The sequence below is a fragment of the Oncorhynchus kisutch genome, linkage group LG23, assembly GCF_002021735.2.
Source record: "Oncorhynchus kisutch isolate 150728-3 linkage group LG23, Okis_V2, whole genome shotgun sequence".
Taxonomy (NCBI): Eukaryota; Metazoa; Chordata; class Actinopteri; order Salmoniformes; family Salmonidae; genus Oncorhynchus; species Oncorhynchus kisutch.
Genome location: NC_034196.2, coordinates 3,194,170 through 3,209,261, shown reverse-complemented (window position 1 = coordinate 3,209,261; position 15,092 = coordinate 3,194,170). Strand labels below are relative to the sequence as shown.

Here is a 15,092-nt window from a genome sequence, read left to right as displayed (position 1 = left end):
AAAAATAACAATCTATTGGCTAAACCACCCCCAGAAAAAAAACACAGCTTTGCACACTCTTGGCATTCTCTCAACCAGCTTCATGAGGAATGCTTTTCCAACAGTCTTGAAGGAGTTCCCACATATGCTGAGCACTTGTTTGCTGACTTTCCTTCACTCTGCGGTCCAACTCATCCCAAACCATCTCAATTAGGTTGAGGTCAGGTGATTGTGGAGGCCAGGTCATCTGATGCAGCACTCCATCACTCTCCTTCTTGGTCAAATAGCCCTTACACAGCCTGGAGGTGTGTTTTGGGTTATTGTCCTGTTAAAGCAAATTATCGTCCCACTAAGCACAAACCAGATGGGATGGCGTATCGCTGCAGAACGCTGGTCAAGTGCTCCTTGAATTCAAAATAAATCACTGCCAGTGTCACCAGCAAAGCCACAAAAGGGCTTTAATACAGACAGAAATACTCCTCTGCACTCTGTCCCCCCTCTGAAGATCCCGCAGGTGAAGAAGCTGGATGTGGAGGTCATCCCTGCCGGATGTGCGCCACCATTGCCGACCCTTCGGGCCCTCCCCCCAGTTTGGGAACCACTGTTTTAGACCATTATGACAGGGGGACCTGATCCTAGATCAGCATTCCTACTCTGAGATGCTTTGTGAATACGGGCCTCTGTGCTTTGAGTTTAACTATCTAGAAACTCCAGGAAACGTACTAACTAGACCAGGGGCGTGAATCCGTATGTGCCATCGCGCGCTTGTTGATTTTGTACGTTCACACCAAACGCGATCAGGACAAGCAGGTTGAAATATAAAAACAAAAACTCTGAACCAACTAAATTATTTTGGGGACAGGTCGAAACGCAAACATTCATGGACATTTAGCTAGCTAGTTTGCTGTTGCTACCTAATTTGTCCTGGGATATAAACATTTGGTTGTTATTTTACCTGAAATGCACAAGGTCCTTTTTTTCCTGGATCTTTGTAGAATATTTTTACTCCCAACAATTAATCCACAGATAAAAAGGGGAAACCTAGTTAGTTTCAAATGATTTATCTTCTACTCTTCTTCTGTGGACTTTATATGGCAGTTGGCAACCAACTTTGACTGGAGTGTGGACCTCAGTTCATCTTTCAATCACCCACGTGGGTATACGCTCCTAAAAACCAATGAGGAGACGGGAGAGGCGGGACTTATAAAACCAAGTTCTTTTTTAGCGCCTGGCTACGCATACGCTCGCGAGCAGTTTTGGATGAAATGATTGAATAACATGTGTAAATGTATTTAGCAAAGCTCGCACGGGCAGTGTGCTCAGCATGTTAGTCAGAATACTGGCCCAGAGTCAAGCGATATCTCGGAAAGGCAGAGGGAGGGACAGTTTGGCCATTCCTATTGTATCGTTCAGATAGAGACCGAGTAGACTTATGGAGAGGTCTTCGCTACTGGGACTTTCACGGTCAACTGCCATGGTCTGATATGTTTGTGATCTAGGAGTACATAGAGAAGCAACTAGCAAGAGTTGGGGATTTGTTTGATTTTTCAGTTCTCAAGTGATACTTTGAGCATCTCTAAAATATGCAGTTCAATTTACAAATCAGATTATTTGTTTGCTTGCTTTTGCAAGGAGCATGATGCTCCATTTATTTACTTTCACACAGTGTGAGAATGTGATTAATGAAGCCAAGTAGTTAAACTATATACACACACACACACACATTGCTTCAATGATGTATAGCATAAATTTATGACAAGCACTAAGACTGGAAAAGGAAGAGAAAGTTATCTAGTGAACATAAAAACAGGTGCACTTACAGTGAGTACTGTGACTGGTATCATAACTCCACCTAACAACTGATAGGATATGGTGTCTTCTTTTAGAGGGTACTTGATTGAATCATCGTTACAGAAAAATCCACGTTTGAAGGGATTGTGTAGCGGTGTGAGTATTGCGAATGGCAGTCCAGCTAGCAAAAAGCAAAGAAAGACAAAACAGAACAAGATAAATCAGTTAGGGGAGTAGGCTCTAAAACACCCTCCTTAACCCGCACCCATATAAAGTCAATGCACACCTGTCCGCATGCTTCCCAGCCCGAAACTGTTCGGTAGAGTTCGTGCATATGTTAAATGGCGACATTGTGTGACGTTTTTGTTCGTTTTGGACTTCAGTGAGGTTTTTTGGAGCCAAAGTATATACACCCCTTCATCAGTGACTGGTCAACAGTAGGGATTCTTCAAGAAAGTCTGTCATTCAACGAGGCATGACTCGCTTTTATGCACATTCTTTTACATTTATTTAAACAATTTTTTTTTTACCTTTATTTAACCAGGCAAGTCAGTGAATAACAAATTCTTATTTACAATGACGGCCTAGGAACAGTGGGTTAACTGCCTGTTCAGGGGCAGAACGACAGATTTGTACCTTGTCAGCTCGGGGATTTCAACTTCCGATTACTAGTCCAATGCTCTAATCACTAGGCTACCCTGCCGCCCCAAATGAAGAATACTGCACCAAACATCTTGGTTAGATGGGTTCAGTTGGTAGAGCATGGTGGGGAATCAGTATGGGAAAACGTATGCACTCACTACTGTAAGTTGCACTGGATATGATCGTCTGCTTATTTACATAAATATCTAATATCTCTTTGGCATAAATGGCAATTAAATGACAGATTTCTTGAGTTCGATTAATTCGGAGTATGCGAGCGCACTCGTTCGGTTCGGCTCCAGCCAAGCTGAAACATGCTGACGCCTTAAGGCGGACAGGAAGAGAACATTCAGAGAGGAAGGTCAAGACATATCTAAGTAGACATTTAAACATCGCAGGCTGTCAGGAACATAAAGGAATGAAAAGTTTACAACATTGTGGTGAGAGAGTTGTCATGGCAACAGCCCCTACTCACTCCCGTGGTGAAGAGATGGTGTTAATGGAAGAACAAACCATGCCCAAATTATTCCTCTGCACTGATTCACAGCCGTTTCGTGCTTGAGTGCAGTGGACTGGACATGCAATATGACAAGTCGTTGTCCATTCCACAACATCTCTCAATAGTGCTTGTTCTCTCTTAAATGAACCCAGAGAGGGAGATGAAGGGCACAACAGGTCATCCTTTTGGAAGTGGGCGATTCCATGCCAACGGGAGCAATTTTTAACAATCTCAGATTGTTCTGGCAATTCTCACAAATAAACTTTATTAGGAAGAAGGATGTTTGACCTGCCTTTCTACATTTATCACAAACCATTTTTGGGGGAAAATCATCAGTTTGAGGCCTTTTTAGACCTAAACATGCCTCCTATAAAAAATTACTTAGGATCCGTGAATCGTACAAGATACAGAAAAGATATTGGTGTCATTATAATCCTTATAGTGTGTCCTATGGAGTATTTCTAGGTTCTGAAATACACATATTTCAACATGAAAAAAATATTCATATGAATATCTCAAAATTACCCTTTTTGGTTTTGTTCATTTAAAGATATCTTGTTTGGAACAATATACTCTACAAGAACATAACATTTCCAGAGGGGGCTCTCTGCTAATTCTGAAGTTCTGATACATTTTAGGAGCACCACCATCACCATGAATGTTACATGGATTTAAACGGGATCTGCCTCAGCTTGTGATTTTCTGAATGTGCAATCCTAAAGGAGGGCTTTGATTGGTTAATGACCCATAACTTCAATTTCTATGTATAAAGTGAGTCATATCATTAAAAATACCAGAGAGCCCACTGGAAATGTGATGCGTTTGAAGAGTATATCATTTCAAACAATATGTCTAAACATAAGCAAAATCGAAAATAGTATTTTTGAGATATTCATATTATTGTTTTAATGTTGAATAAATGTAATGTTAGAATTGGCATTTCAGAATCAAGACATACTCCATAAGTTGACGCACACGATAAGGTGTATAATGACACCAAGATGTTGTCTGTGTCATGTAGGGTTCACATATCATAGTGTCTTACAGGAGGCATGTATTGTTTATTTTATTTAAAGGCCAATTATGGGCCACTTTCATCATGATTTCCCCCACTTTCATCACGATTTTCTCAAAACATGTGATAGAAATGTTTTAAAAGCATGTCAAACATCATTCCTCCCAATGAAGTTCCTACGTGAGAATTGCGAGACCAATCTGATACAGAAATATTTTCCGCTCCACTGGCGATGAATCGCCCAAGAAGATTCACCTGGGTGCAATGTTCCATAAGACACTTCACAATAGAGTTTCACACTACATACAGTAGGGAAACTCCATTAGCTTCAAACATGCTGTGAAAGAAGATTGTTAAACCTTATATACACACACACACACACACACACACACACACAGGTAAGTCAATTAAGAAAATATTTTCGTAGTTCGTAACAAACACAAAACTGTAAAATCCCACACTGCTACCTCCACAACACACATTGACCCAAAGAAAGTAGGAACTGGACATGTCGAAAGCACCCCCAAAAAGTTAACGTTAATTCACATTAGTATGCAAATACTCTCCACGACTGATCTAAGAGGTTGTATTTCTGGATGTTATCATAGTCCGATCATGCTGCTGTCATCACAAAGGATCCCAGAACAGTCTGGCTGTCAAGGACAGAGGAGAAACTGGTCCAACACAGAGTCAAGTGACAGATTCACTCTCGCTTTACAGACCCACTGTTCGTTAGAGCGAAAGCTGCATTGTGAAGCACCACAGTTTGAAAAATGTTGCCACTCGATGTGTACATATAAATAAATCAGTGTAAACCATAAATAGTCTTGTCCATGGGACTGGAGTGGAGATAGTAAACAGAAGCAGTGAGACTTATGTATGGGACTCCAGTAGAGTCTAGAGTCTGTGTACCTGTGAGTATCAGTAGTTCTCACACGCATAGAAAACCAACAAAAATTCAGAGAAGTGAGGGCATTTTGCCGGTCCTCAATTGTAAAAAAATAAAATAAATTAAATAGCCTTTTAGGAGTTAGGGTAATGGAAAATAGGATTTTGAATGGGAATCAATTGTTGGTCCTCAAAAAGTCCTCAAGTATAGTGAGACATGGTTGTGTGTGTGTGTGTATCAACATACTCAAATCAGAGTGTTCCAGGAAAGTATTCCAGTTATTTTTGGACAGAGAAAGTAGACAGTGTTTGTTCCAAAGCCTATCAACAGGATCCTCAAGTTTTAATAGCATCTCTACATCCAAAGCTCAATAACAAACATGTTGAAATTCTTCTAAATCTAATTTCTGTGTTGGCAGATAAACCTTAGGATCAATTATGTTTGCTATTGCCAAAGTTGGAAAAAGTGGTTAACGTAATTACGCTGAGACTGATTTTTCACTTAAAATGTATGCCAAACAAAAAAAACTGATTTTAAAGTTTAACAAAACCATAAAAAAAACTATGCACAAAGACTACTTAAGAATTGACACTGAACATTTTACAAAAACACATTTACTGGAAGAACTGTGCAGATGCAAAGTTTTGTAATAGAATTGAGGTAAAATCTCCCATGTTTCCAAAAACTCTTAAATTTTGTATCTACTCCAAATTAAGATTTAACGATGTCTACAGAAAGATTAGGTTTTCACTGACATGACACATTGACTTTGAAAAAAACCCATCTCTTTTGGTTATTGAACTACAGTAAGTGAACTGGATTTACACCCGGAAACGGAATATCATCATGGGTCCCTGATCTGTAGACATAATAATTAGGGATATGGTGATGTATCCTAAATAGGTACACAAAAAGGTATAAATATGCAATATCCTCCTTTGCATATTTGGGTATTGTTCTACACACGGGCTATTTTAATGAGCTCTGCCCCAAACAAGACGAAATTTGAACCAATTATATATGTATTTTGTTTCTCAAGTAGGGGACATCAAAGTACAACACAGCACAGAACAGTAGAGTATAGTACAGTACAGTAGACTAAATTACAGTATAGTTCAGTACTGTACAGTATAGTTCAGTACTGTAAGAAACTCTGTACTTTTCTTTACTGAACTATACTTTACTGTGCTGCCCAAACTTGTAAATCCAACTGTGGTTTGTGACTACTATGATTTGTCATTGTAGCCATATCAAATGGCAGACATTTTATGTTACCGATTCCTCTGAAATTCCATTACCGATTTGGTAAATGTTTTTAGTTTTAATCACTTAATAATTTATAAAAACACTGAACTAGTTGATAGTAGGGATGCACGATATATCGGTGAGCATATCGGAATCGGCCGATATTAGCTAAAAATGCAAACATCGGCCCGATGTCTAGTTTAATGGCAATGTGAAAAACCGATGTCAAAGCTGACGTGAATACCTAATATAATTAGGTACATGACGTAATGACGCCACGTAAAATGTAGCGCTACACGTGCAACACAGCATACCTAACCTAGCACACAACGTCTGCTGTGTGGCTCGAGCAGTCAACAAGTCGAGCAGCCATTTGACAGAGTAAGAACATTTCAGCGAGACAATTCAAAGGCGAAATCCATTAACGTCAAGATACTGGAATCCATTGCGCTTGACAATCAACCGTTCTCTCGTGGGCGATGTTGGCTTCCGCCGACTGGTCGAGCACCGGTACACGCTACCAAGTGCGCTATTTTTAAGATGTTGCCCTACCGGAGTTACACAGTAATATCGTCACTGCTATTAGCTTCACGGCTGACATTTGGACTAGCGATATCATGCGGAGTCTGACAGCACAGTGGGTCTTCGAGGATTTCGTACTGAGGAAAGTTGTTTTGCTGCTCATGAATGTGCTGGTTGTCATACCGCTGCTGGCATTTGAGAACATGTTTGAAACATGAACACACTAGCAAGCTCAATTCAAACAACTGACTCAAGAAAAAAGCTCATCAACTGTGCCTGCAGCAGACGTGATACCCTCTGTCATGGAATTGAAACGCCTGCTCAACAAAACTGCCGACACAGGCTGTGAACAAACTATTAGGTGGAATTCTCTCTTTACTGTGTCGCCACCATGCTCGTTGCGATGTACAAGGACCGCTACTTCAATGCAGACAAGAAACGGGGTTTACGTGAGATGTTCCATACACAGCTGGACAAGATGGAAACGGACACAGTGATAGTGACAGTGGGCACTGAGGAAGAGAGGACACAGACAGACAGAGGTGAAACTTCACTACTTGACATGTATGATGAAATCCTGGTTGAGAATGAAATGACTGAACAAATGAACAATGAAACAGCACAGCAAGTAAGTGAAAGAAATGGGTTTCGATTATATTTGACAGGTAATGACAGCCCACCCCGGCCAAACCCTGACGACACTGGGACAATTGTGCGCCGCCTTATGGGACTCCCAATAATGACCGGATGTGATACAGCCTGGATTCGAACCAGGGACTGTAGGGACGCCCTCTTGCACTGAGATGCAGTGCCTTAGACCGTGTGTGTGTTAACTATTTCACTGTATTAGAAAGGCTGTAAAATGTGATTTATCGGTATTGTTTTTTTTTGGTAAGGAAAATATCGGCTATCGGTAAAAAAAAAATATATAAATTGGTGCATCACTAGTTGATAGGTCTACTTCTACTCGTTAATTCTGTGAACTTTCCCTCCTAATGAGGGAGAGATATTAGAAAATATCTTAAATATGTTTGTTTTTTTGATAACGGAATATCAAGGCACAAGGCAATGTTTCATAAAATTTAAAAACAAATTTAAAAACAAAAAACAGAAATACTTTGACATAAGTATTTCTATGAGACCCTTTGCTATTGAGCTCAGGTGCATCCAGTTTCCATTGATCATCCTTGAGATGTTTCGACAACTTGATTGGAGTCCACCTGTGGTCCATTCAATTAATTGGACATGATTTGGAAAAACACACACGTCTATAAAAGGTCCCACAGTTGACAATGCATGTCAGAGCAAAAAGCCATGAGGTCGAAGGAATTTTCCATTGAGCTCCGAGACAGGATTGTGTTGAGGCACAGATCTGGGGATGGGTACCACAATTTTTTTGCAGCATTGTAGGTCCCCAAGAACAGTGGCCTCCATCACTCTTAAATGGAAGAAGTTTGGAACCACCAAGACTCTTCCTAGAGCTGGCCGCCTGGCAAAACTGAGCAATCGGGAGAGAAGGGCCTTGGTCAGGGAGGTGACCAAAAACCCGATGGTCACTCTGACAGAGCTCCAAAGTTCCTCTGTGGAGATGGTCGTCTTTCTGGAAGGTTCTCCCATCTCTGCTGCACTCCACCAATCAGGCCTTTATGGTAGAGTGGCCAGACAGAAGCCACTACTCAGTAAAAAGGCACATGACAGCCCGCTTGGAGTTTCCCAAAAGGCACCTAAAGACTCTCAGACCATGAGAAATAAGATTCTCTGGTCTTATGAAACCAAGATTGACCGTTTTGGCCTGAATGCCAAGCGTCATGTCTGGAGGAAACCTGGCACTATCCCTACGGTGAAGCATGGTGGTGGCAGCATCAAGCTGTGGGATGTTTTTCAGCGGCAGGGACAAGAGACGAGTCAGGATCAAGGGAAAGTTGAACGGAGCAAAGTATAGAGAGATCCTTGATGAAATCCTGCTCCAGAGCGCTCAGGACCTCAGACTGGGATGAAGGTTCACCTTCCAACAGGAGAACGATCCTAAGCACACAGCCAAGACAACGGAGTGGCGGCTTTGGGACAAGTCTCTGAATGTCCTTGAGTGACCCAGCCGGAACCCGATCGAACATTTCTGGAGAGACCGGAAAATAGCTGTGCAGTGACGCTCCCCATCCAACCTGACAGAGCTTGAGAGGATCCTGCAGAGAAGAATGGGAGAAACTCTCCAAATACAAGTGTGCCACAGCTTGCCCAAGACAACGAGGCTGTAATCGCTGCCAAAGGTGCTTCAACAAAGTACTACGTGAAGGGTCTTAATACATATTTTTTGTTATTTTTTATAACTTTGTTTTTGCTTTGTAATTATGAGGTATTGTGTGTAGATTGATGGGGGGGGGGGGGATTTAATCACGTTTAGAATAAGGCTGTAACGTAACAAAATGTGAAAAAAGTCAAGGGGTTCTAATACTTACTGAAGGCACAGTAAGTCTTAATTTCTCCAAAATTTGCTTTCATTTGACATGCTCATATGAACTTCAAGTTGGTGCTCATGGGTCCTTTTACATGGACATGACCTTAAACTAGCAACGATCATCAAAATTGCCAAAAGGTATTCAAAACAATTATAATAAATGCAACAGTTGGACAATGGATGAAGATACTCCAAACTTTATTTTTTTAAATAATCCATCAGAATATTTTACTGCACAGACAAATAATGAATGAAGTTTAGGGTTTTTTGTGGGAATTCTAGTATTAAGTTTATTGTAAAACATACATTTTCTTGTTTTACATATTTTGTGTTAAAATAAAATGATGTGCCTCATTTGCATAAAAACACTGGGTGTATATGCATATATTCATGAATTAACATAAGGGGGTTTAACAGGGCTGCAACCTTCCAACCACTTGCTACCCCACCTGCACTCCCCTACTCAGTCTACACTACCTCATTGATTACGGTTGTCACGTTCGCATAATTCAACAAGTGTGTCAACAGCAGGATACTCTCGGATTACTTTAAAAAAAAAATCTCACACACTTGGCTTTAGATTACTCCCATCTAAACTTACTTTAAGTTGTTTGTGAGATCAGACATAATATTCACTACAATCGGAGTGTTCATTTCCTGAAGTTTTTCATTTCAGCGCATGTCATTTGTGAACATGTCAGCTACCTAAAATTAGAATTTGTTAAAATTCCACAAAAAAAAGAACACCCATCAAAAGAGTCATTTTTCTTCTCTTTCTTGTGATGCAAGTGTCGAGACGGTGCGTTATATCCCAGACTAAGCTTTAGCATATTCCATTAAGACCATTTGACAGGTCATTACAAACATTTCCGCGGTCTTAACGTAAACGGGAAAAATTGATAGGCACAAGCAAGAGGTTGAAAGCGTGTCGCAGGAGTAAAATCAATCCAGCGAGATTGAAGTGACAAGTGGATTTTGCACCCCTCAAAACACAAGAAATAGACAGATCCTGAGGTAGGCGAGGGCATGCGCGTTCCTAGTTAAACTTTAAATCACGTTTGAATGGCCTAGTTAACAGGGTAACAAAATAAACCGCTTGACCACAGGGGTTTGCTGGTTACTCTCAGGTCCTCTAATCTCTTTTTACATTTCTGTCATTTAGCAGATGCTCTTATCCAGAGCGATTTACAGGGAGTGCATTCATTTTAAGTGCTCTTACATGCTCTTTGATATTTAACCCCAGAACCCCCTTCCTGTGAGTCGCCTGCAAACACCAGGACTTCCTCGCTGACCCGTTGGACTCTAAAGGCCTAATGTTGATGAAAACCTCTCTGTAGCTCGTGTTGTAAAAGCTTCTCAGGTGACTGAAATGACATGTGGAAATGTGGAAATCAGGATATGTGAAATTAAATGAGGACATGGGAATGGGGAACTGTTTGTGGACTGGATGTACTCTTGAGTTAACCCTTACAGTTGGCAACGCTGGTTGAAATAACATGATTACAACCAGTTTATAGGGTTGTAATGGCATCAACTAGTTTTGAGTTAACCCTTACAGTTGGCAACGCTGGTTGAAATAACATGATTACAACCAGTTTATAGGGTTGTAATGGCATCAACTAGTTTTGAGTTAACCCTTACAGTTGGCAACGCTGGTTGAAATAACATGATTACAACCAGTTTATAGGGTTGTAATGGCATCAACTAGTTTTGAGTTAACCCTTACAGTTGGCAACGCTGGTTGAAATAACATGATTACAACCAGTTTATAGGGTTGTAATGGCATCAACTAGTTTTGAGTTAACCCTTACAGTTGGCAACGCTGGTTGAAATAACATGATTACAACCAGTTTATAGGGTTGTAATGGCATCAACTAGTTTTGAGTTAACCCTTACAGTTGGCAACGCTGGTTGAAATAACATGATTACAACCAGTTTATAGGGTTGTAATGGCATCAACTAGTTTTGAGTTAACCCTTACAGTTGGCAACGCTGGTTGAAATAACATGATTACAACCAGTTTATAGGGTTGTAATGGCATCAACTAGTTTTGCTTACTGGGTATGACCTTGTTGAACTTCACCCTTCGGTTCGGTCACCTAAGTGACAGCACAGTGGCCATAATGTTGAAGCCTTACTGATACGATACGCATCATGACCAGGGGTGTAACATAAGAACTAAATGTCTTTATGTGATGCGTATGTGTATTATTTTATATCAATGTGTTTAACCTTTCACTGAGATAGAACTGTGTAGTACTAACAGTAATAGAGGCGCATTGGTAATTATGTACACTGCTGTTCAATGTTTGGTCAGTTAAAATCTAAGAAATATCTTAGTTTGTCAAGTCTACTATTGTTACTTACACAGCAAATGGGCAGAGCGAAGCCCGCCGTGTAGAGCACAATGGAGGTGACTGTACTCTGGTGGAAGGGGTAGCTGATGCTGTCATCGTTACAGAAAAAGCCCCTCTGATAGGGCTTGATTTTGCCCAAATTAAAGGCTGCCAGGGGCAGTCCCCCTGTGGATGGAGAGAGGTAAAGGGGTTAACTGTGTAATAAAAAAAATATTACATTTAAATGTAAATATGAGGAATAAATACACAGTGAATAATGAATCAATCAAAAAATATGGCTATATGCAGAGGTACGAGGTAATAATTGTCCCTTTTTCAGGACCCTGTCTTTCAAAGATAATTTGAAAAATCTAAATAACTTCACAGATCTTCATTGTAAAGGGTTTAAACACTGTTTCCCATGCTTGTTCAATGAACCATAAACAATTAATGATCATGCACCTGTGGAACGGTCATTAAGACACTAACAGCTTACAGACGGTAGGCAATTAAGGTCACAATTATGAAAACTTAGGACACTAAAGAGGCCTTTCTACTGACTCTGAAGAACACCAAAAGAAAGATGCATGCTCAGGGTCCCTGCGCATCTGTGTGAACGTGCTTTAGGCATGAGGACTGCAGATGAGGCCAGGGCAATAAATTGTCATGTCCGTACTGTGAGACGCCTAAGACAGGGAGACAGGACGGACAGCTGATCGTTCTCGCAGTGGCAGACCACGTGTAACAACACCTGCACAGGATTGGTACAGCCGAACATCACACCTGCGGGACAGGTACAGGATGGCAACAACAACTGCCCTAGTTACACCAGGAACACACAATCCCTCCATCAGTGCTCAGACTGTCCGCAATAGGCTGAGAGGCTGGACTGAGGGCTTGTAGGCCTGTTGTAAGGCAGGTCCTCACCAGACATCGCCGGCAACAATGTCGCCTATGGGCACAAACCCACCATCGCTGGACCAGACAGTACTGGCAAAAAGTGCTCTTCCCTGACGAGTCGCGGTTTTGTCTCACCAGGTGATGGTCACATTTGTGTTTATCGTTGAAGGAATGAGCGTTACACCGAGGCCTGTAATCTGGAGCGGGATCGATTTGGAGGTGGTGGGTTCATGGTCTGGGGCGGTGTCTCACAGCATCATCGGACTGAGCTTGTTGTCAATGCAGGCAATCGCAACACTGTGCGTTACAGGGAAGACATACTCCTCCCTCATGTGGTACCCTTCCTGCAGGCTCATCCTGACATGACCCTCCAGCATGACAATGCCACCAGCCATACCACTCGTTCTGTGCGTGATTTCCTGCAAGACAGGAATGTCAGTGTTCTGCCATGGCCAGCGAAGAGCCCGGATCTCAATTCCATTGAGCACGTCTGTGACCTGCTGGATCGGAGGGTGAGGGCTAGGGCCATTCCCCCCAGAAATGTCCAGGAACTTGCAGGTACCTTGGTGGAAGAGTGGGGTAACATCTCACAGCAAGAATTGGCAAATCTGGTGCAGTCCTTGAGGAGGAGATTGCAGTGCAGCACTTAATGCAGCTGGTGGCCACACTTTTGACCCCCTCTTTGACCCCCTCATTGTTCAGGGACACATTATTCAATTTCTGTTAGTCACATGTCTGTGGAACTTGTTCAGTTTATATCACAGTTGTTAAATCTTATGTTCACACAAATATTTACACATGCTAAGTTTGCCGAAAATAAACGCAGTTGACGTTTCTTTTTTTGCCGAGTTTATAAGTTTATAAGGGTAACAGGATAAATAGACTTAGCAGTATCAGCAGCATATGTGGAGCAGTAGCAGGAGCGTGTGTGCGCGCATGTTATGAGTGTGTGGGCGTATGTAGCGTGTACTTCAAGGCCAACCTTCAAACTCAGTGCCTCTTTTTCTTTTGATTTTCCCATGATGTCAAGCCATCAGCCAAGACCTCAGAAAAATAATTGTAGACCTCCACAAGTCTACTTCATCCTTGGGAGCAATTTCCAAATGCCTGAAGGTATCACGTTCATCTGTACAAACAATAGTACGCAAGTAAACACCATGGGACCACGCAGCCGTCATACCGCTCAGGAAGGAGACACGTTCTGTCTCCTAGAGAGGAACATACTTTGGTGTGAAAAGTGCAAATCAATCCCAGAACAGCAGCAAAGGACCTTGTGAAGATCCTGGAGATAATCGGTCGACCTCTAGTTATGATTTTTCAACGCCGATACCGATTATTGGAGGACCAAAAAAGCCGATACCGATTAATCGGTCGATTTTTCCACATTTATTTGTAATAATGACAATTACTGAAATAACACTTATTGATGTATTATATTAAGTTAAAATAAAATCAGTTTAGCCTCAAGTAAATAATGAAACATGTTCAATTTGGTTTAAATAATGCATTAACACAGTGTTTGGAGAAGAAAGTAAAAGTGCAATATGTGCTATGTAAGAAAGCTAACGTTTCAGTTCCTTGCTCAGAACATGAGAACATATGAAAGCTGGTGGTTCCTTTCAACATGAGTCTTCAATATTCCCAGGTAAGAAGTTTTAGGTTGTAGTTATTATAGGACTATTTCCCTCTATACCATTTGTATTTCATTAACCTTTGACTATTGGATGTTCTTATAGGCACTTTAGTATTGCTTCCGTCCCCCTCCTCACTCCTCCCTGGGCTCGAACCAGCAACACAACGACAACAGCCACCATTGAAGCAGCGTTACCCATGCAGAGCAAGAGGAACAACTATTATAAGGCTCAGAGCGAGTGACGTTTGAAATGCTATTAGCACGAGCTAACTAGCTAGCCATTTCACTTCGGTTACACCAGCCTCATCTCGGGAGTTGATAGGCTTGAAGTCATAAATAGCGCAATGCTTGACGCACAACGAAGAGCTGCTGGTGAATGAAAGTGCTGTTTGAATGAATGTTTACGCGCCTGCTTCTGCCTACCACCGCTCAGTCAGATACTTAAGATACTTGTATGCTCAGTCAGATTATATGCAATGCAGGACAAGCTAGATAATATCTAGTAATATCATCAACCATGTGTAGGTCGTTGTTGCGTTGGACTAGTTAACTGTAGGTTGCATGATTGGGTCCCCCGAGCTGACAATGTGAAAATCTGTCGTTCTGCCCCTGAACAAGGCAGTTAACCCATCGTTCCTAGGCCGTTATTGAAAATAAGAATGTGTTCTTAACCGACTTGCCTAGTTAAAAAAAAATATATATTTTTAATAAAATAAAAATCGGCGCCCAAAAATACAGATTTCCGATTGTTATGAAAACTTGAAAATCGGCCCTAATTAAAATCGGCCGATTAAACGGTCGACCTCTAAAGGAAACGGGTACAAAATAATCCACATATAAATATATATGTATATATATCCACAGTAAAATAAGTCCTATATTGACATAACCTGCAAGGAAGCCACTGCTCCAAAAACGCCATAAAAAAGCTAGACTATGGTTTGCAACTGCACATCGGGACAAAGATTGTACTTTTGAGAGAAATGTCCTCTGGTTTGATGAAACAAAAATAGAACTGTTTGGCCATAATGAGTATTGTTATGTTTGGAGGAAAAAGGGAGGAGGCTTGCAAGCCAAAGAACACCATCCCAACCGTGAAGCACGGGGGGGTTGCTTTGCTGCAGGAGTCACTGGTGCACTTCACAAAATAGATGGCATCATGAGCAAGGGATATTATGTGGATATA

General features: G+C 41.3%; 1 protein-coding gene across 2 annotated transcripts in view; it reads right to left on the bottom strand.

Annotated features, from left to right (window-relative positions):
• The window catches only part of LOC109868273 (phospholipid phosphatase 1), a 38,135-nt gene that overhangs the window by 11,180 nt on the left and 11,863 nt on the right, over positions 1 to 15,092 (bottom strand). Inside the window, exon 2 of one of the 2 annotated variants that reach the window (XM_020457711.2) lies at positions 11,405 to 11,559. In XM_020457711.2, coding sequence (XP_020313300.1) covers positions 11,405 to 11,559 — 155 coding nt within the window. Of the gene's footprint in view, positions 1 to 1,799; positions 1,952 to 11,404; positions 11,560 to 15,092 lie in introns of both variants that reach the window. The other variant, XM_020457712.2, reaches the window with a different exon arrangement.